Genomic DNA, 22,736 nt, shown 5'->3' on the forward strand with positions numbered 1-22,736 from the left:
CACAACAATGGTTTGGCCGGGAACCATACTAGTGGATCTTGAGGGGTGCCTAATACCTTCCCCTTGGGATAATTTCAAGCCCTTACCCAATCTCTGGTTGTTCAAATCAAACCTTTCCTAGTGTCCTAATACACTTAAATCATTAGGTGGTGACTCTTCAATTCAAACCCAATTCCTGAAAGGGAACGAGTTGTCCTCTCAAATGTCATAAACCCGATTTTGCGAGAAAAAGGGGGCGCGACATTTCTAAATTTAATATCGATATGCCCTTTAAAAAGCATAAAATTTAATGACATGACACAAGAAGAACAAGGATTTGAATATGTCAGACTTGAGAATTTTGATTGAATAAACCAAAAACAAAGAAAGAAACAAAAGAAAAAAAATGCTTAATTAAAATGTAAAAGGGGGAACACAAGACATGTTAATCCCCATGGGTGGACCAAATTCTAGAAAAAGAAATAAAAATAACAAGACAGACATGAGATTTAAACATATGAGCTCAACTTTATAAGAAAGAAAGAAAGGAAAAAACAACAAGGTAAGTAATATGATTTGAAGTTCTAACTTCATTTGTAAAGGTGCACCCAATGATTATTGCATATTTGAGATTGAGTGGACACATATATATTTAAGAAACTTTGAAGAAATATAGCATAATTATTCGTCAACTAGGAAAAGGCATGGATTCACGTAAACACATATCCATACCTATAGATACGCCAATGTTAGTGATGGTGGTGGACTGGTGGTTAACCGTAGGGATAGCTATTATAGTGGGCGTGATTGGCGGTGATGGTTGATAATAGTGATAGTCGTGATGTTGTAAATATTAGCGACGATGGTGGTAGTTGATAATAGTAGTTGTGATAATGGTGATTGACAGTAGTAATAGTTGTGGTGATGCAGGTGGTTGGCAGCGACGATAGCACTGGTTGTCATGGTAAAGGTGGTAGATAGTAGTGGCTATCGTGGCAGTTGTTGGTTGTTGTCGATAACAATGATGGTATTGGTGGCGAACAATTATAATTGTATATTAGTAGTTTGTGGTGGTTTGAATCATCCTCTCAAAAAGTATGTAACTATATAGCCTCTTAATAATATTAGATTACATTTAAGATGTGAATGATTTAGATTTATTAATTGGTTTAATCACTTAAAAAAATGCACTTAATAGTCAAAGATAGGAATCATTCGGATTCATACCTTACAAACAAATGGGACTATGTAATTTAACATTTGATAATAGATTATTTACTATTTTTATCAAGTTCTCTGTTCAAGCTTATATTCTAATAGAAATTCTTTTCTAATTACTTTATAAGTAACTATTTATATTAAAAAAATTATAGCGTCAATGTATAGAATTTATATATATTTTTTCTCTGTGTTTTTAATTTACCTCCATGTTACTCGTACGATAGAAAGACAAATTATATTGTTTTGCACTGTAATTTATAATTCATAAGAAATTATTTGATATCTAATTCCACTCGTTTCCATACAATTTTTCGCTATTCTTTCATGAAGAAAATATCATTACAATAAAATGTCAATGCGTAGACTATATGTCCTCTCATTACTTATAAAACTTCTAATTTTCAAATTTTCTTCTCTTAATATCGATGTAAACTATGGTTGTCCAAAGGGACGGGACGGCCCGCCCCGGTCCCCGCCCACTTAGTTCTAAATGGGATGGACAAATATTAAACGGTACACGGGATGGGATGGGCTTTCAATTTCATTCCTTTTATCCCGTCCCGCCTATACCGCGTGAATTTTAATTTGTTTTAAAATAGAGCCATTGGGCAACGGCTATAAATGGCCATATTTGCCCCCCCCCCCCACACACACACACCCTCAAAACACCCCCAACCCCCCCTCCAAACTTTTAATTTAACCCCTAAGTTTATTAAATTATACTTTGACCCTATTTTCGATTATAAATACCCCTACCCTTCTTCATTTTTTTCCCACAATTATCAATTATTCTCTCTCAAATTTCTTACATTCTATCTATATTATTCTCTCAATTTTCTCACAATCAACTACATTTCAAGTATTTAGGCAAATTTTTTGGAGCAACTTTCAAGCTTCAAACTAATTCATCAAGTATTTGGAGCAATTTTTTGGGCATTTCTTCAAGTTTCAATATTCAATCACTGTGCACTTGTTTCATCTCCTAATTTTAATATATAATTTTTGCTTATCAGTTTATTTCTTAATTTTTGTGTTTACTTTACGTGTTCTATTTTCGTATTTCATTTGTGTGTTTAGTTTGTGTATTAACTTTTCTAATTTCATTTCATATTTAAATTATGGCTCCTAAAAATATATTTGGCGTGTTTAAAAAAAAGTAGTAAAGGCGATAATAGTAGTAATCCTAATCCTAATCCTTCTCCTAGAATTAGAAAACATAAAGATGAAATGACTAATGTTAATGAAACATCATTTTTCCAACCCCCTCCCCATCATATTATAATATTAATTTCGGAGAGCAATTAGATCATGAAACTTTAAAAAGACAATTTGGCAATGATATTTTTATTCAGGATGAAGAAAATGAGGAAGCAACGATTTGTATATCACTTGTATAGAATTTTTTTAAACACGATAAAATCAATGGACTTGCTATATGTGACAAATGCAAGCAACGATTTGTACATGCCGAAGGTGTGGGACGGGAGTTAACCAGGCACTTACTTAAGGACCACAAATCTTTATGGATGCAAGCTCAAATAGAAGCCGGAAAAATTCCGGATCCTAGCAGCGGTACTGGCGCTTCTAGTGGATCTAGCGGGGGTTCTAACTTTTTACAACAACTTGACCTTGCTTCTGGTACTATTTTACGCCCCTATAACAAAGATAGAGATCGTGAAAACTTAGCAAAAATGGTGGTTGTCTGTGGCTTAAATGAGATCAAAGAACTTACTAAATGATTCTTATCTTAATCAAGAATTGGAAAGTAATAAAGACGAAGAAGGCAACAAACAACTTTTGGCATGGTGGAGGGAGCGTGACAAGGCATTTCCAACACTTTCAATAATGGCCCGAGATATACTAGCTATTCAAGCATCATCAGTAGTATCGGAGAGTGCTTTTAGTGTGGCAAGATTTCAAATCAGAGATCATAGACATTTATTAGCGGAGGACAACCTAGAGATTTTCGTATTATTCAGAGATTGGATTAATTCAGAGAAAAAAAATCTTGGTTTTGAAAAATTAACCACTAGGGAAGAAGAATAATACAATGAGATACTTAGCACTAGGAGCGATGACGACCAGACACTCATGGAACATCAATCAACATTGCCAATTCCAGAACAATGTCCGAGAGAAATTATAGATAAGTTACAACGAAGCTATATAGGAGCTTACAAATATTAGTATGATAATTTATAATTGACTACTAAGAGGCCTAATTCAAACAGAACCCTTACTAGAAGGTGGCTGTGTAGATTAGGTGTTCTTCAAAAGAATTGTATTTGTATGTGAAATTTGAAAGTTCTATTAATAAAATAAATGGTTTTAAGCCTTGATTTATTTTTATGAATTCTCTTACACTTTTACTTAATTACTTAATGGATTAAAATTATATTAAATAAATTACAACTCTATTATAATTACTAAAATATTTCGTTACAAGTCTTTTGTTTTAATATTTTATAATTCTTTATTTAGTATCTTTATAATTTATTAAGTTTTAAGTTTATTAAATAAGTCAAAAAATTAGTTGTTGCAAACTTTAAAAACTTAATCATTGTCAAAAAACTATCTGTTGCCAAACTTAATGCTCAAATAATTAATTTTTTCCTAAAAAAGGCCCACGTAGGACTCGCGAACCGTCCTGTCCCATCCCGTTTGTTAGCGGGATGAGATGGGCCTACAGTTTCGTCCCGTTTAGGCTCATCCCGCCACCGTCCCGGCTAAATGTCGTCTTGTCCTGTCCCATTATATATATAATATATATATATATAATTGAATGGTGGCAGAAATATTCGAGACCCCCCTAGACTTGGCAACTTTTATTTAATTCCCCCTTAAATTTCATGTGGTCTTTAATACCCTTTGAACTTGAAAATTTGATAGTCTTGACCCTCTTAAATGCTGATGTGGCAAAGAACGTGAATACACTCTCTTTTAGGCACTTGGGAGAGAAGGAAAATAGAAAAATTAGCTTCCGAATGGGGTATTTTTCAATATTAATTGCCACATAATCAAATATAATGATTTATTTGTTCCAATTGTATTTCTCGTTGTTTCTTAATAATATACAATGTATATATATTTTTCAACTGTATTTTTTTTAAAAGTAAAATGAATATATGTTTCAACGATGTATTTCTTATCTTTTTTTCCGGTCCAAATCTAAAAAGTTAGTTGAAACTCCATTTATCTAGCCAATTAAAAAGAAGATCTAGCCAAAGTAATAAGTTCAAATGGTATTTTCTACAAAAGGAAAAAAGTATTGTATATTTTTATTTTATTTTCATGCAATGACTATTTATTTAAACCATGCATATTTTTTCGAGTCAAATTCTCAATTATTTGGTCGGAATTTTTGTATTCTTAGCTTAAAATTTTATTCTGCCAATATATGAAGTTCCAAAAACGTATTTTTTATTTTTAGTTTTTAGATGCAATGATAATATGTTCTAACTGTGTATTCCTTCTTTTTTTTCTTCTGACGAAATGTGTAAAAGTAACTTGATTAAAATATTATTATCTTAAGCGAAACAAAAAATTATAGTCAAAATAATGTTGTTTCACATTTATTTTATATAGATTTTGTTACGGAAAAAATAATTTAAACACTTGTTGGACTTCAAAAGATAAAATATATATTTTATTTTAAAAAATATCATATGGACCTAAAAATTCATGTGGCAGCGCGTGTGTCACACTCCCATGGATTTGTCAGTGTCGAGGGGGGGGGGCGGACGAGGCTATAAAATTACCAAGTAAGAAGGATATTAAAGACCACGTGAAATTTAAGGGGAACCAAATAAAAATTACCAAATTCATGGAGGCCCGAACTATTCTGCCATTGAAAGGCTATGGTATTCCCTCATTATAAATCCCTCCAAACCTATCGGGGCATGCTTCTTTCAAAAGGGACATTTATCTTTGAGGTTTCGTACCTTTAAAGAAAAACACGTGAATCTACTACTGTTTCGTCTTGAGAAGGGACGTACCCTTCAGGAAAAGGACATGCACCCGTTGCATGAACGAAAAGGTGAAGGTACCCGTTCGATAACTACTTATTTACATCGAATGCTTACATCAAATTAAATAACTTAATTATATTAATAAAAATTAAAATTAAAACACATATTACTCAACCTTTTATGATAAATAGATACATGTCTAGCATTTATTAATTTTACTGTGCTCTAGACCTACCGAGAATGGAATAAATCTACCAGTAACTTCTACAAATTAAAGGTTAAATAAATACCAAAATTGGCTAACAGAGAACAAAAAGTGCAAATGTGGAATGCAGATTAGAACTGCATTTTATCTAACAGGGTGATTTTTTTTTTTTGAAGCGTAGATCAAAATGTACAAGGGCTCGATTTCATATATGGAAGATTCCAAATCTGTGGCAGGAACAAAAAGATACAATCTTTTCCTTGAGTAAACGTCTATATACACCTGATTTCCAAGAAGAAGAAAAAGCAAGCTCAGTAACCTCATCACACTATCACAGTTTACGCCTAACTCTATGACCAGAAGCGTTCCATTGCAAAGAATGAATAAAATGATACATACAAAATTATAATCTCTTAATATGAGCAAAGAAAGACAGAAATCCAGGGTGCTTCATTAGCAAAATAAGGAAAACATCTATTTCCAAATGCTTCCGCCATGTTGACCGAAAGTACAAAAGCAGATGCGTTTCCTTACGACTTACACAGGTGTGTTTGCGTTGGCACGTCCTGCCAAATTGCTATTCCCCTTTGCCTGGAGTGCAGCAGCCATAGACCTCAACCTGTTTCTAATCTCCGTGAATGATGGCCGAGCTTCAGGATTAGCAGACCAGCACTGTTCCATCAATTTCCTCCACTCGGGATCACACCACTCTGGCATTGGAGGCCGAAGAGTATTCTTCAAAATTCCCCCTACAACCATTATCAACAAATCAAACAAAGGTCAAACTGAAAAGGGTTGGGAAATCAAAAAGATGCACTTCTTTTCTTTCCATTGCCTGAAAGGAAACGGAAGCTCTTCATTAACAAAGAAGACTTATTGAAAATAGCACGTAAGCTTAGCCGCTCTTTTTTGAGCATTAATATGATCAAACCAAAATGAAATAGGTGTACTAGCAGTCCTATCTCCCTCAGACTGAATACATCACAATCTCATAAACACCTTAAAATGTCGCAGGGTCAAGTGGTAAAATTTCTTGAACTACTAGGTTTCTGGAGCTCCCAGAGAGCAAGATTAATGCTTTTGACTGGAATTTAGCATTGAGGAAAGACCCTGAACTCGCGGAGCTATATTTGATTACTGGATAAAAATAGTAGTTCGGATGCATGAGTAAATTTTGGCAACGTCAATATAGAAATCATTTAGAAGGATTTACACTTGCAAAAATAAGGACATAAAGTCAATTTGTCAAAATTTTAAAAGACTAAGCTTTAACTTGGCCAGACACTTTGGCCTTTGCCTCATGTTTCCGAGTTTCACATGTATAAAAGGAAGAATGGCGAATTCTCAAGCATATTTGCAGTAGCAACAATTAACCAGACTAGAGCAAAGGTAGAAACAAGACTGAAGGCAAACAAATGTTAAAAATCATTGAATTATCTGATTTTTGTTTTAAAAAAGGTATAATCTAAAATATAATTTAGCTGAGATGTTGTCAGTTGCTGATTTATAGCACATAATTTTTTTTTGCCATAACAGTCGGGTTTTTTAATATGAAGTCATCCCCTTTTGAATTGTTTATGGACCTCAACAGGATGTAAGTACAGAATTGATCATGCAAATATAAACCACTTGTTTCCGTATACCTTAGATACAACTCCTGTGACAGTTACGAAGCAGAAAATGTTCACTCGGTTTAACAGGTAATCAGAGCCTTACCAATGATTGCCCCACAATGCATGTTTGCATAGGGTTCTTCCCCAGTCAAGATCTCCCACATTGCTATGCCGAATGAGAAAACATCAACCTGTCGGAAACCAAACCATCCAGTTTATTGCTTTATGACATTTTCACGGCTTAATTCATATTATGTCATTGCTTTATGATATATCTGATTGTAGTAAATTACAGTAATTAGTCTAACCTTCTCAGATACTCGGTTACTGCTACCATTTAACAGTTCAGGTGCCATCCAGGGAAGAGTACCTCGTACACCTCCAGATACGAGAGTATTGCGTTTAATTCTTGACAGTCCAAAATCTCCAACCTGCATTAGATATCTTACAAATAACTCATTGTGGCAACATTAGTTTCTTGACTTAAATTCAGATTGGCTTAAATTAGCCTATGAAAATTTATCAGTACAGCTAGCTGGATTCGCCCAACAAAATAAGCATGCAAGAATCTGCTATTCTCAAATAGTAGCTCTCATATATGTTGGTGTGGTAATCTTTGTTTTATTATAAGCAGTCTTTAATAGTCTTAAATTCTACCATAGAAACCTTGTTTGGTGTGGAGGTACACTCTGCTCCTATATCTTTCATCAGTCATTCAAATTGGCTAAAAACTTTTGGCTGGCTAGATAAAGTAATGTGCTTCTGGAAGCAGAAAGGTTATCTGACCAGAAGCCAGTCCAATAATTCCAACATCAATAAAAGCTAAATCATTGGAACTCATGCTTCTAAGTCAGAAGATGCACTCTCATGATTCATTCCAGATTATTCTTGTATACTCAGAAGTGCATGTTTCCCTGACGCAATGGTTGAAGATACCTTGCATATGGGTCGCTGTGGATCCCTCAGACTGACTAACAAATTGTCACATTTTAGATCAAAGTGGACGATGTTTTTTGAGTGCAAATACTCCATCCCAAAAGCAGCATCCATGGCAATTAGAAGTTTCTTGCAACTATCAAGTGACCTGCACAAGGAATTCAGCAGATGATATTAAGTTATGAATTAGAGGGAACATGTAGAACTAATAACCAGATAGAAAGCAACTTCACCTGTCCTTTTTAATAAGAACATTTCTAAGTGATCCATTAGCCATGAATTCAGTCACTGTTGCCAAAGTTCCCCCTGACCCATCAGGTACTACTCCATAAAATGCAACCACATTAGGATGATGAAGGTTTGAAAGGATCTGTGCCTCTCTCCAGAAGTCCTTGATCTGGAAAAAATCAATTTTATTACGAGTTTCACAGTAAGGGTCATAAAAGCTGCTGCTAATCTAGGAAAAAATTATATGCTTGGAAAATATGTTACAGTAAACCAACCAGCCTTTCTTCCTGCGATGACCTCCCAGAAAAACATGCTTTCTTGAGTCTCTTTATAGCAACATCTGTTCCTCTCCATTTTCCATGGTAAACAGTACCATATGTCCCAGAGCCCAACTCCCTCAATTCTTCTAGGTCAGCATTTTTTATGATCTGCAGACTAACAACAGCTGTAGCTTACTGCTTAAGTATGAATTAATGAACTCTTAAAGAAAGCAAACATATTTAAACTCTAAGAAAAGAGATATAAGTTTGCATCCTTTCGTAAAAGCAGAAAGAAGGGTAAAACAAGATCAAGTTACAAACTAATTTCTCAGGGAAGATTCTCCAAGAGATAACCTTCAGCCTATTCACTCAGCAAAAAGCAGAACTTTTTAAGCATTGAAAAGCCTCAACAAGAGAAATATTAATACACTCACAGATACGGGTGGAAAACGGGTGGGTCGGATATCGGCGGTGCGGGTCGGATATGGGCGGGCCGAGTGCGGATAATACAAAAACGGATAAATTATTTGGTGCAACCCATATTTAATACGGATAGAAAATAGGTTAACCGGTGAATAATATGGACACGACTTCTTAAAATATGATCAGTTTTGGGAGAATTCCTAGCCTCCCAATGAGGCTTTGTAAATGTAAAAGTTAAACCTATTGGTTGTCCATTTTTAAAGTGGATAATATGGTTCTTAACCATATTTGACCCATTTTTAAAACGTTCATTATCTAACCCATTTTTTAGTGGATGATATGGATGGATAACTATTTTTTTAATACATTTTGCCACCGCTACGCACAGAGGAAAGGCTGGGTAGACAGTAGATATGCTTAAAAACAAAGGATGAATAAGCAGCTCCCCAAGGAGACCTTTGATTTCAGCAGAAATCAACAGATTAAACTTGGTAACATAGTGACAACTGCTACATAGCCAAAGATCAAACCAAGTCAAGACAATGGCAATTGATAACCAACACAGAATAAGTTAATGGCAAAGCATACATTATACATATACTATGTGGTTTAACTATTAACATCAGTTGTCAACTTGGGGGCAGATTGGCAAAGCAGAAGGTTGGTGAACGAAATCACTGTCTATTTTGTTATACCCAGGGAGTGCATAGTCTACCAAGGACTACTATACCTAGGGTGTTCTGAAAAACAACAGGCTGGAAATTTTGGTATGCTACAACAACAACTACCCAGTAAAATTCCACATAGTGGGGTCTGGGGAAGGTAATGTGTACGCAGACCTTACCCCTGCCCCGATAGGGGCAGAGAGGCTGTTTCCGATAAACCCTCGGCTCAGAAAGACGAAAATAAAATAAAAAACAAGACAAAAGAATTCATTAGTAACTCCAGTAGAAACCGTAATAGTAACAGAAGCATAAAAACCAAAAGATGAATGACATGCAATAACAGTAACCAGAATCTAAGGTCCGGGGCTAAGATAAACAACAAGAATAGTGTGGGTTCAACATAAACTGCAAGCCATCTAAGATCAACCCTAATCCAACCCCGCCTCACCCCCGGTATGAAGTAAGGAAAAGTTTACTACCCCTATCCTACAACCCTAATGCTTGACCTCCAGGCCTTCCTATCAAGGGCCATGTCCTCGGAAATCTGTAGTCGTACCATGTCCTGCCTGATCACCTCTCCCCAATATTTCTTACATCTCCCTCTACCACTTCTCGTACCCACCACGGTCAACCGCTCACACCTCCTTACCGGTGCATCAAGGCTTCTCCTCTGCACGTGCCCGAACCATCTGAGCCTCGCTTCCCGCATCTTGTCATCCACAGGGGCTACGCCCACCTTCCTCCGAATATCTTCATTCCTAATCTTGTCTATCCTAGTGTGCCTGCACATCCACCTCAGCATCCGCATCTCTGCTACTTTCATCCTCTGGATATGGGAGTTCTTAACCGGCCAACACTCTGCCCCATACAGCATAGCCGGTCTAACCACAACCCTATAAAACTTACCTTTGAGTATCGGTGGCACTTTCTTGTCACACAAGACTCCAGACGCAAGCCTCCATTTCATCCAATCCGCCCCTATGCAGTGAGTGACGTCCTCGTCGATCTCTCCGTCCCCCTGAATCATCGACCCAAGGTACTTGAAGCTCTCTCTTGGGGATGACCTGTGACCCAAGCCTCACATCCCCGCCTACTTCCTTCGACTCAGCGCTAAACTTGCACTCCAGGTACTCTGTCTTAGACCTACTCAATTTGAAACCCTTAGACTCGAGAGTCTGTCTCCAAACCTCCAATCTTTCGTTAACACCAGCCCTCGTCTCGTCAATTAGAACTGTCATCAACAAATAACATACACCATGGCACCTCCCCTGAATATGGTGTGTCAAAGCATCCATCACCAAGGCAAATAAGAACGGGCTAAGCGCAGAGCCTTGGTGTAATCCCATAACAACCGGGAAATGCTCTGAGTCGCCTCCCACAATCCTAACCTTAGTCTTAGCTCCATCATACATGTCTTTGATCACTCGTATGTAGGCTACCAGCATGCCCTTCGCCTCAAGACATCTCCAGAGCACCTCCCTAGGAACCTTATCATACACTTTCTCCAAGTCAATAAACACCATGTGCAAATCCTTCTTATCCCTGTACTGTTCCACCAACCTCCTAATAAGGTGGATAGCTTTCGTAGTAGAGTGGCCCAGCATAAACCCAAACTGATTGTCGGATATAGACGTCGTCCTCCTCACCCTCACCTCCACCACCCTCTCCCAGACTTTCATGGTATGGCTAAGTAACTTGATACCCCTATAATTGTTACAACACTGGATATCACCTTTGTTCTTGTACAACAGTACCACTGTACTCGACCTCCATTCCTCCGGCATCCTCTTCGTCCTAAAAATTACATTGAACAACCGGAGAAGTTTTATTTTGTGTCTCATACAACTGACACTAGTTGTATGAGGCTCCTTTTTGTCTCACAAATTTGTGGACCCCAATCTTATACTTCTAGGTCCACAAAAATCTAGGCCCACAAAATTGTGAAACAAAAAAGTTGCCTCATACAACTAGTGTCAGTTGTATGAGACACAAAATAAAATTTTCCGAACAACCCAGTTAGCCATTCCAATCCTGCTCTACCCACACACTTCCAAAACTCAACCGGAATTTCATCTGGCCCGGTCGCTCTACCCCTACTCATTTTACGCAAAGCCCCCACAACCTACTCCACCTTAATGCGCCTGCAATACCTAAAATCTCGGAGACTGTCCGAATGCCCCAAGTCCCCTAGCGCTATATCCCGGTCCCCCTCCTCATTTAGAAGACCATAAAAGTACGTTTGCCATCTCTGCTTAATCTGGGACTCTCCCATCAATACTCTACCATCCTCGTCTTTGATGCACCTTACTTGGTCCAGATACCGGGCCTTCCTCTTCCTCGCTTTAGCCAGCCGAAACAACTTCCTTTCCCCGCCTTTCCCCCTAATTCCTTGTATAGACGGCTAAACGCTGCATTCTTAGCCTCCGTGACCGCCAGCTTTGCCTCCTTCCTAGCCACTCTGTACCTTTCTCTATTAGCACTCCTCTCCTCCTCGCTTGTGCTCCCTACTAACTTCGCGTACGCTACCTTCTTCGCCTCCATTTTGGTATGCTAATTTAGTTAAAAAATTATTACCTTTTTGTATTCTAAAGCATGTCATAAACTTTGCCTAGACATGACTCAACCAAATTAAAGTGTAAAACAAAAGAATGTTTATCATTACATAGTTTCATTATACACCAGAAATATATACTTTTTAATACTTTTCAAATTTAAGAAGGGTTACTTCGTTCTTTTGACAGAATTAAGATGTTTTCGTTAGTGTTATGATATGATATAACATAAGCCAGAACCCAACAAGCCCCTTTTTAGGTTTAGATACTATAGAGCACATTGGATTTCTTCCCATTCCACAAATTAAAGCAATGCATCACGTAACACCGGTTGATATACATTTGTGCTTCAATTCTGCATTTCACCACATATCTGAACGGAGATCAAGCATCAGTGCAAGAATGGATCTTCCGCTGAGTAGATAACATATTTGGAGACTTTGCGGGTAGAGTTATACATGTGAAGGACAATTACTTGCAGCCAATCTATATTTACTAGTACGTGTCGAGTATTACATGAGTCGTTTTTCGAGAAATATATGAACAGTTATTAACAGGCAACCCAAATATTATCAGCCACTCAATCAAAACTTTACTTTTGACAATGTCTAACCTCATCAGTGTGTTATTCTATATCAAATTAAAAGATAGGTATAAATAATTGTACAATCCATATTACTGTATACCAGATGTTGTAGCTGCCTCATTATCGACTAGAAGCTCCTTTAATACGACTCCTAACAACTAGTGCCGCCTATTTGAGCGAGCAACTTACGGTAGTAGATTGTAGGATTTACCTAATTCTTAATTCAATATCAGCAAGCAGTAGAGGAACATAGTTGATAAGAAATAAAATCATTCCATAACCTCTACGGGGCACTCCAACACTAAAAATAGCAGACCATTATCACAGCCAAGAACTGAACCGCAAAATCTTTCAGGATGACAATTGTTAGAGATAGCTATGTAATTGTCCCACATTGGAATATGAGTAGTATCCCCTTTGTATAGAGTAGCTATAAATAGCACCTATTGTATTGCATCACATACAAGATATTAATATATATCATATTTTCTCACGTGCCTTCTCACATGGTATCAGAGCTATCGTGAGATATTTATCGCTGTGCATAAATTCCAGCGATTCCGGAAAGTAAAATCAGTCACCGGAACCCTTTTTTTCCGGCGACTTTCAAAGTTGTTTTGCATCTGATTTGTCTCGGTCAGTGTTGTGCACAAAATCCAACACTACCACAAGAGTAGTCACTGTCCGGCGACCAAATCCCAGTGAAAATCTCCGGCGGTACTGTAGCTGTCCAAAGAAAATTTTCTGGCGAAGTTCCAACGTTGCGAGGGCCACCTTCCGGCCATTTTTTGACGACGACTCTTCAGGACAGATTGTTTCCCTTGCAATTCCGAGCCTACCCATCCAGGTTACACCAAATTCCGACCACTTTTTTGAAAAAGTTCCTTCAGAACAGTTGGGTCTTCTGGTAATTCCGATCTTACCCCTACTGTTTTTATTTCATTCCGACCACTTTGAATATTTTCCGGCTGCAACAGTAACTTTCCAACTGCTACAGTAGTTTCCTATTCTGGTTCAGTGTTCCTTACTCTATTTTCAGTGGATTACAGTTGATTATTTCTCTTATTTGGTAATAATTTACAAGATGTCTTTGGGAATTGATGTTTTTGGGTCTAAAAGCATGAGTTCTGGAAACTCTAATGTTATGATTACCTCGGAACCTTTAATGGGAGGTTCAAACTACTTAGCTTGGGCTTCATCTGTCGAGTTGTGGTGTAAAGGTCAAGGTGTGCAAGATCATCTGATTAAACAGTCTAGCGAAGGAGATGAAAAGGCGATAGCGCTTTGGGCAAAAATTGATGCTCAATTATGTAGCATCTTGTGGCGTTCTATTGATTCTAAGTTGATGCCTTTGTTTCGGCCATTCCAGACATGTTATTTGGTTTGGGCAAAGGCTCGTACGTTATACACTAATGATATATCTCGCTTCTATGATGTGATATCACGGATGACAAACTTAAAGAAGCAAGAATTAGATATGTCTACTTACTTGGGTCAGGTACAGGCAGTCATGGAGGAATTTGAGACATTGATGCCAGTTTCTGCTAATGTGTCAAAACAACAAGAGCAGCGACAGAAAATGATTCTAGTTCTTACACTCGCTGGACTTTCTCATGATCTTGATTCAGTACGAGACCAGATTTTGGCGAGTCCGACTGTCCCTACAGTTGATGAATTATTCTCTAGATTACTTCGCCTTGCTGCAGCACCAAGTCACCCAGTGATTTCATCACAGATACTTGATTCCTCTGTTCTTGCATCCCAGACAGTGGATGTTCGGGCATCTCAAGCTATGGAGAATAGACGAGGAGGCGGTCGTTTTGGGAGATCTAGACCCAAGTGTTCTTATTGTCACAAACTTGGACACACTCGCGAAATGTGTTATTCCTTAAATGGTCGTCCACCCAAAAATGCCTACGTTGCTCAGAGCGAGACTACAGGTAACCAGGGCTTTTCTGTATCTAAAGAAGAATATAATGAGCTCCTTCAGTATCGAGCAAGTAAGCAAACATCTCCACAAGTAGCCTCAGTTGCCCAGACTGACACTCCTATTGCTGGTAATTCTTTTGCTTGTGTTTCCCAGTCTAGTACTCTTGGACCATGGGTCATGGACTCAGGCGCTTCTGATCATATCTCTGGTAATAAATCACTTTTGTCGAATATTGTATATTCACAGTCTCTTCCTACTGTTACTTTAGCCAATGGATGTCAAACTAAGGCACAAGGAGTTGGACAAGCCAACCCATTGTCTTCTATCACCCTAGATTCCGTTCTTTATGTTCCTGGTTGTCCTTTTAGTCTTGCATCTGTTAGTCGTTTGACTCGTGCCCTCAATTGTGGTATATATTTTATTGATGATTCTTTTATTATGCAGGACCGCAGTACGGGACGGACAATTGGTACAGGTCGTGAATCAGAAGGTCTTTACTACCTTAACTCGCTCAGTCCTTCCACAACATGTCTAGTTACAGATCCTCCAGATCTAATCCACAGACGTTTAGGACATCCGAGTTTATCCAAACTTCAAAAGATGGTGCCTAGTTTATCCAGTTTGTCTAGATTAGATTGTGAGTCGTGTCAGCTTGGGAAACATACCCGAGCTTCCTTTACGCGTAGTGTTGAGAGTCATGCAGAGTCTGTTTTCTCCTTGGTTCATTCTGATATATGGGGTCCTAGTAGAGTCAGTTCAACCTTGGGATTTCGTTATTTTGTTAGCTTTATTGATGATTACTCAAGATGTACTTGGCTTTTCTTAATGAAAGATCGTTCTGAGTTATTCTCTATATTCCAGAGTTTTTGTGCTGAAATCAAAAACCAATTTGGTGTCTCTATCCGCATTTTTCGCAGTGATAATGCCTTAGAATATGTATCTTCTCAGTTTCAGCAGTTTATGTCTTCTCATGGAATTATTCATCAGACATCTTGTCCTTATACCCCTCAGCAAAATGGGGTTGCAGAAAGAAAGAATAGGCACCTTATTGAGACTGCTCGCACACTTCTAATTGAGTCTCGTATTCCGCTGCGTTTTTGGGGCGATGCAGTTCTCACAGCTTGTTATTTGATTAATAGGATGCCTTCATCTCCCATCAAGGGTCAGATTCCACATTCAATATTGTTTCCCCAGTCAGCCTTATACCCTCTTCCACCTCGGGTTTTTGGGAGCACATGTTTTGTTCATAACTTAGCCCCGGGGAAAGATAAGTTAGCTCCTCGTGCTCTCAAGTGTGTCTTCCTTGGTTATTCTCGTGTTCAGAAGGGATATCGTTGTTATTCACCTGATCTTCATAGGTACCTTATGTCAGCTGACGTCACATTTTTCGAGTCTAAACCTTTCTTCACAACTGATGTCACTTCTGCTGACCACCATGACATATCTGAGGTCTTACCTATACCGACTTTTGAGGAGTTTAGTAATCCTCCTCCACCTTTAACCACAGAGGTTTCACCCATACCAACTTTTGAGGAGTCCAGTGTTATCCCTCCTAGTTCCCCAGCCACAGGAACACTACTCTTGACTTATCACCGTCGTTCACGCCCTACATCAGGCCCATCTGGTTCTCGTCCTGCACCTGACACGGCTCCTACTGCGGATCCTGCTCCTAATACACTGATTGCACTTCGAAAAGGTATATGGACCACACTAAACCCTAATCCTCATTATGTTGGTTTGAGTTATCATCGTCTGTCATCTCCCCATTATGCTTTTATATCTTCATTGTCCTCGGTTTCCATCCCTAAGTCTACAGGTGAAGCATTGTCTCATCCAGGATGGCGACAGGCTATGAGTGACGAGATGTCTGCTTTACATACAAGTGGTACATGGGAGCTTGTTCCTCTTCCTTCAGGTAAATCTACCGTTGGTTGTCGTTGGGTTTATGCAGTCAAAGTTGGTCCCGATGGCCAGATTGATCGACTTAAGGCACGTCTTGTTGCCAAAGGATACACTCAAATATTTGGGCTAGATTACAGTGATACCTTCTCTCCAGTGGCTAAAGTGGCATCAGTTCGCCTTTTTCTATCCATGGCTGCAGTTCGTCATTGGCCCCTCTATCAGTTGGACATTAAGAATGCCTTTCTTCATGGTGATCTTGAGGATGAGGTTTATATGGAGCAACCACCTGGTTTTATTGCTCAGGGGGAGTCTCGTGGCCTTGTATGTCGCTTGCGTCGGTCACTTTATGGTCTAAAGCAGTCTCCTCGAGCCTGGTTTGGTAAGTTCAGCACGGTTATCCAGGAGTTTGGCATGACTCGTAGTGAAGCTGATCACTCTGTGTTTTATTGCCACTCTGCTTCAAGTCTATGTATTTATCTGGTAGTCTATGTTGATGATATTGTTATTACGGGCAATGATCAGGATGGTATTACTAATCTGAAGCAGCATCTCTTCCAGCACTTTCAAACTAAGGATCTAGGCAGATTGAAGTACTTTCTAGGTATTGAGGTTGCTCAATCTAGCTCAGGTATTGTTATTTCTCAAAGGAAATATGTGTTAGACATTCTTGAGGAAACAGGGATGACAGGTTGCAGACCTGTTGACACGCCGATGGATCCGAATTCTAAACTTCTGCCTGGACAGGGGGAGCCGCTTAGCGATCCTGCAAGCTATAGGCGGCTGGTTGGTAAATTAAATTATCTCACAGTGACTAGGCCCGACATTTCTTATCCTGTGAGTGTTGTAAGTCAGTTTATGAATTCTCCCTGTGATAGTCATTGGGATGCAGTTGTCCGCATTATCCGGTATATAAAATCGGCTCCAGGTAAAGGATTACTGTTTGAGGATCGAGGTCATGAGCAGATCGTTGGGTACTCGGATGCTGATTGGGCAGGATCACCTTCTGATAGACGTTCTACGTCTGGATATTGTGTTTTAGTAGGAGGAAATTTGGTGTCCTGGAAAAGTAAGAAACAGAATGTAGTTGCTCGGTCTAGTGCAGAAGCAGAATACCGAGCAATGGCTATGGCAACATGTGAACTAGTCTGGACCAAACAATTGCTCAAGGAGTTGAAATTTGGTGAAATCAGTCGGATGGAACTTGTGTGCGATAATCAAGCTTGCACTTCATATTGCATCAAATCCGGTGTTTCATGAGAGAACTAAACACATTGAGATTGATTGTCACTTCGTCAGAGAAAAGATACTCTCAGGAGATATTACTACGAAGTTTGTGAGATCGAATGATCAACTTGCAGATATTTTCACCAAGTCCCTCACTAGTCCTCGCATTGATTATATATGTAACAAGCTCGGTACATATGATTTATATGCTCCGGCTTGAGGGGGAGTGTTAGAGATAGCTATGTAATTGTCCCACATTGGAATAGAAGTAGTATCCCCTTTGTATAGAGTAGCTATAAATAGCACCTCTTGTATTGCATCACATACAAGATATCAATATATATCATATTTTCTCCCGTGCCTTCTCACAACAATAAATCAAAGATATTCTTCATGAAACAACCTATGATAAAAGGATAAAGGTATTGCAGGAGGGGGAGTATTTAGTGAAGGACAAAGCCATGTACAGTTTCGTCCTCCTTTGTAAATATTATAATTCTGCCTCTGGTACTATGGCTGTAAGAGGGCAATGCCGTTTAAGTCTTTCAGACTCTTACGCAAGATTAGAGCGTAAGCCGTCATAGTTGAAAAGGGGAGAAATGAAGATGTTATCATGAGCAATTCCCACAAGGTTTAAAATACGAAAGGAAATGATCCTTTACCTGCAAACCATACAAATCAGCTTCCAGTTCAGCCATCATAGCATCAGTGATTAAATTATCTTTATCTCCATCGCTGGGGTTGGCATCCTGCGCCAAGCCAGGTCATCAGTGTAAAACTTTACGAGCATAAGTGAGAGCATTTAGTAACATAAATCATAAACCAGCCCACCAAAATGAAATAGAATTTCACCTCCAACCCCAAGTCATGGGGAAATGCCACCCCGTCTGTTGCACTGGAAGATATGACTTCACCACCAATGGTGTCCAAACCTAGCAGATTTGCAGTATATAGGCCATCACTGGGTGATCTAATATCTCTTCCATTTGCCTTCGGATCCTGCTGACTTTTTTTGATACTCTTACTAACTTGGGCATCTTCTATCTTTTGCTTTTCATTAGAAAATTCACCAATGCCAGAAGTCACAACTCTCTGCCCACTGTAATTGGTAAATTCTTCATCAATTAGAGAAACTTCTCTCCTAAAAACAGCATCCTTGGTTGGGTTTTGCCTGAAAGCTGAGTAATGCGAGGACATCAACTGGCCTCCATCACAACCAACTGATGATGATGACAATTCCTTGGAGAATATTAGCAATGGTTCTTTGGCAAAAGTATCTTGAGGACATGCAACAACTGCTGGCATGGGGAAATGATAGGAATTTTGACCATCAGACAACTCAGGAAGTAGATCAGTCAGAGTTTCTGCACCATGAGACTGTGTCTCAGAATTTGAAAACCTCCCAGCAACTTCAGAGCTCTTGACCCGGGATATATTGTTCTCAGTTTCATCCTTTTTTATCCCCGCTGAGGCATTCTCAAATTGATTTCTTTGGGACCGCTCATTTACTGTACTAATTAAAGGTGCCGATGCAAGAAAATTCATGTCAAAATTTTGTGATTCTTCACCCGGTATATCACCTCCATTATTAGACAGCATAACAGAGTTTACGTCAGGCATTTTTTTCCTCAAAACCACAGCTGTTCTGGATGACTTGTTATCAGGTGATTTACCATCATGACATAAAATTGCGTTATTGACATCACATGCATTCACCATTTCACAACTTGTATTGTTGTCCATACAGCTTTTCAAAACGGGATGGTAATTTTCCAAATCTGCTTCAGCTGGGTTGCATCTACTGTCAGTACCATTAACATTTCTTTGCACGGGTCCACATCTACTCACTGAATTTGAGTCGAAAGGCAACTCTGGCACCATGCCATTGGCCACAGTTAATTCCCCATTAAATACCCTAATATGAGGCTGAGAACTGACTGGGTATGTATTCTGATGCAGAGACCCTAGGTTCTCTTGCTGAGCAGCAGACACTCCATGTGAAGATAACTGAGCTGGTGCAAAGTTCAAAGAGGAAAATGAGCTTATTCCCTCTTGTGAGCAGTAAGCTGATCTTTTTCCATGTTCCTGAAGTTTTGAATCCGAAAAGGCATGAGGAATTCCATTTTGAGTAACGGTTGAAGTGTATCCCAGCAATAGATCCATTTCATCATTCGGCTTTTCAGAGAGAACCGTCCTTTCCTTGGGTTCTGTTCTTTCAAAAGAGTACTGTTGAAAGCTGGCATCACATTGTTCCAGTGTTGGAGCAACAAAGTCTCTGTTGAGACCATGGTGATGTGAAATCAATTCACTAGATTGGCTTGGCAGGGCAATATCATCTTTTTTGTTAGGACTCTGCAAATTCATCAGGTTTACCTGTGGGGCATAATAACCAACATTAATGCATCCACTCGGGTTTTCAGGTAATGATTGGGTGCTGCTAAACGACACCGGACATTCAATACTACCATGTGGCGACTGGTTCTTGTATGTGTTCCCTGGGTCGTTCTTGTAATCTCCCTGTTGAACAAGCACAGGAGAAAAAGGAGTAGATTGAGTGGGAAGCCTAACCTGGTTCTGAGATTCACCAATCAATTGAGCAGGAGGTGGGACATAAAGACCATTACCACGGTCTACTTTAAGTATCACCTTGCGGACTTCATCGCCTACACACTGCTCATGATAATTCTCCTGAGCGGAAGAATCCATCCGAACAACGCCATTAACAGCAGCAACATATAGATAATCAGGATCACTTGGTTGAACAACAGCAGCATCTACAGGGCATGAGTTTTCAGATTCAGTCAAAGGAACCAAAAATATTCGAAGCCTTTGGGAGCCCCCAAGCTTCTCGAGGCCATAATATTCCTCTATCATATTCTGAAGATCTTCGTCAGAAGAGACGGATATAAGGGCGTCAAGATCCTCTCCTGGAAGCTGGTATTTGAAAGTGTGAGGCTGATTACAGATGGCCAATGTTTTCTTCATAAGTTCTTCCCATGAAATATTCCTCCGAATGGAAATGATACGTGTATCACCACCAACGTATCTAAGTTTTCCATCACTGGGTCGAGGCAATATTCTACCACCAAAACTGCATAGGAATTTTATTTTTCCTGTCTGGGAACAATCTGAATTTCCTAATCCAGAAGATTTTAGTGACTGTGAAGATTCAGATTTAGACGAGGGTGGAGCAGTTGGCCCTGAAGTAGCTTGATCATAGCATAACTCTGTAGTAGCTCCCCCAGCGACATGCCCACAAGAGCTAACTTTCTGATTATATGTATGCTCATTCTCCACAAAAACCCCATTTTCAATTTCTGTGATAGACCCTCTTGCAGAAGCAAATTCAGTTATGTCAGAAGCACATTCAGAATCCATTCTTGTCAACCCAAGTAGCCTTGTGAGCTCTTCATAACCCGGATGTTGGATTAGCTTACTTTGAGGTCCAGCTCTCTTATCATGCTTCTCAGTAAAGCCAGACACAGTAGGAACTATTCTGGAAGAAGGATCCTGAAGAAATTCCATAGAAAATACCTCACTAGTCTGTACAGGTATATGGTTATTTACATTATTGTTTAAAGATATGCCATCACTCAAGATAAGTGGCTGAGATGATTCTTGCTGGATCCATTGACCAGAAGGGCCAGCCACCCCGGCGATCATAGTTTCAGCTAAATCTTTGGATGAATTTAGCATCAGAAGTCACCTGAACATGAAACAGGCAAGAACGCTTTACACTCTCTACAGAAAACTAATTAGATTTCATTAACTTCTTCGCTGAAGTAAACAGAAATACCAACTAAAGATTTTTCACACCACCAACTACCACTTCATAAAAAAAATATAACAAAAAAGGCGTTCCGGCTCTCCCACTTACACACTGAAATCCTTCTTCTTCCTCCTTTTCTCTCTTTTTTTTTCTACTGATAAATGAAGTATTTCACACTAAATATAAGTACTTTTCCAAATAGACAATCCCTCTACAATATATGCACACAGAAAATAGCAATCCTTGCTACACAGCAACCACTCCGCTTTAAAATGAAAAAAAAAATTAACAGTAAAACAATCGGACGAATTTGCCTTTTCCTTCAATAACTCTCCCCCCGATCATCAAACGAATCAATCTGAAAATTATATTTCCAGTAACGATTCAATAGAAAATCAAAAGTAAGAGATAAAACATAAACTAACATACCAATCAGAAAAGTTAAAAATCAAAAAACTATAATCTAATTATGCGATGCGAAATTTGGATATAGAAACTGTTACTGATCAGATACCCGTGCATCAAAGTTATAATTCAACAATCGGATTATTAAAACCTAGAAATCAAAAGAAAAAGGTAGATACATACTTGTATAATCACTTCACTCATCTAGCTGAAGCCCATAGCTCACTGAAACGCATGAATTTGGAAAGGTGGGGGAAATGAATAAAGGGTTTAATCAATTGAATTTAACAGATCAAATGAGAAAAATGAGGAAAGTGTGAGAGAGTGGCTTACGCCGGAAGTTCCAAATCTGAAGCGACGGAGAGAGAGACATTGTATTTATTTAACCGAAATAAGAGAAGGGGACTGAATGTTTGAGTGTACATACAATTCAATTTCTACACACATGGTGTTGGACTATTATTAGCAATTGTTAATTAACCTTAAAAGTGCTTTTACTGGTCCATTAATTAAGTTTAAAATGAGTATATATAAATATTTCTTTTGGCGCGTTTCTTTGTCTTACGTGGACTGTTATGGTTTGGGGTCAGAGTGTCTGTCAGCCATAAGGACCTATCAGCTATTCTTCTCAAATTTAAACTGTTGACCCCATCTTCCTTACTTTTTCTTCTTTTCTTTTTTTTCCTCACCCGGTATTTATCTCTGCATTGAACCTGATTAAATCTCAAATCGCACCAGAAAATTTTACATTGGGGTATAGTACTCCTAACAAAGAATACTTCATACCCAGGGCTCGAGCCCGAACTATATAGTTAAAAATAAACAAATATTTATCATTCCACTACAACCTTTGTTAGTCCCATATTAATC

General features: G+C 38.7%; 1 protein-coding gene across 2 annotated transcripts; it reads right to left on the reverse strand.

The window, feature by feature from the left end:
- Positions 1-5,558: 5,558 nt before the first annotated feature.
- On the reverse strand, positions 5,559-22,278 carry LOC104225079 (uncharacterized). 2 transcript variants are annotated; one of them, XM_009776844.2, is made up of 11 exons: positions 22,050-22,278; positions 20,261-21,398; positions 18,545-20,065; positions 18,355-18,441; positions 8,426-8,578; positions 8,156-8,319; positions 7,923-8,070; positions 7,295-7,417; positions 7,090-7,177; positions 5,915-6,122; positions 5,559-5,655 (listed from the first exon to the last, which is right to left on the reverse strand). In XM_009776844.2, the coding sequence occupies exons 2-11, from the start codon at positions 21,386-21,388 to the stop codon at positions 5,646-5,648; spliced, it is 3,630 nt and encodes a 1,209-aa protein (XP_009775146.1). In that variant the 5' UTR covers positions 21,389-21,398; positions 22,050-22,278; the 3' UTR covers positions 5,559-5,645. The 2 variants fall into 2 exon arrangements, with proteins under 2 accessions (XP_009775146.1, XP_009775145.1); XM_009776843.2 differs by having other exon boundaries at positions 18,545-21,398; positions 22,050-22,091; positions 22,200-22,264.
- Positions 22,279-22,736: the final 458 nt, after the last annotated feature.

The sequence above is a fragment of the Nicotiana sylvestris genome, chromosome 9 (assembly GCF_000393655.2).
Source record: "Nicotiana sylvestris chromosome 9, ASM39365v2, whole genome shotgun sequence".
Lineage (NCBI taxonomy): Eukaryota > Viridiplantae > Streptophyta > Magnoliopsida > Solanales > Solanaceae > Nicotiana > Nicotiana sylvestris.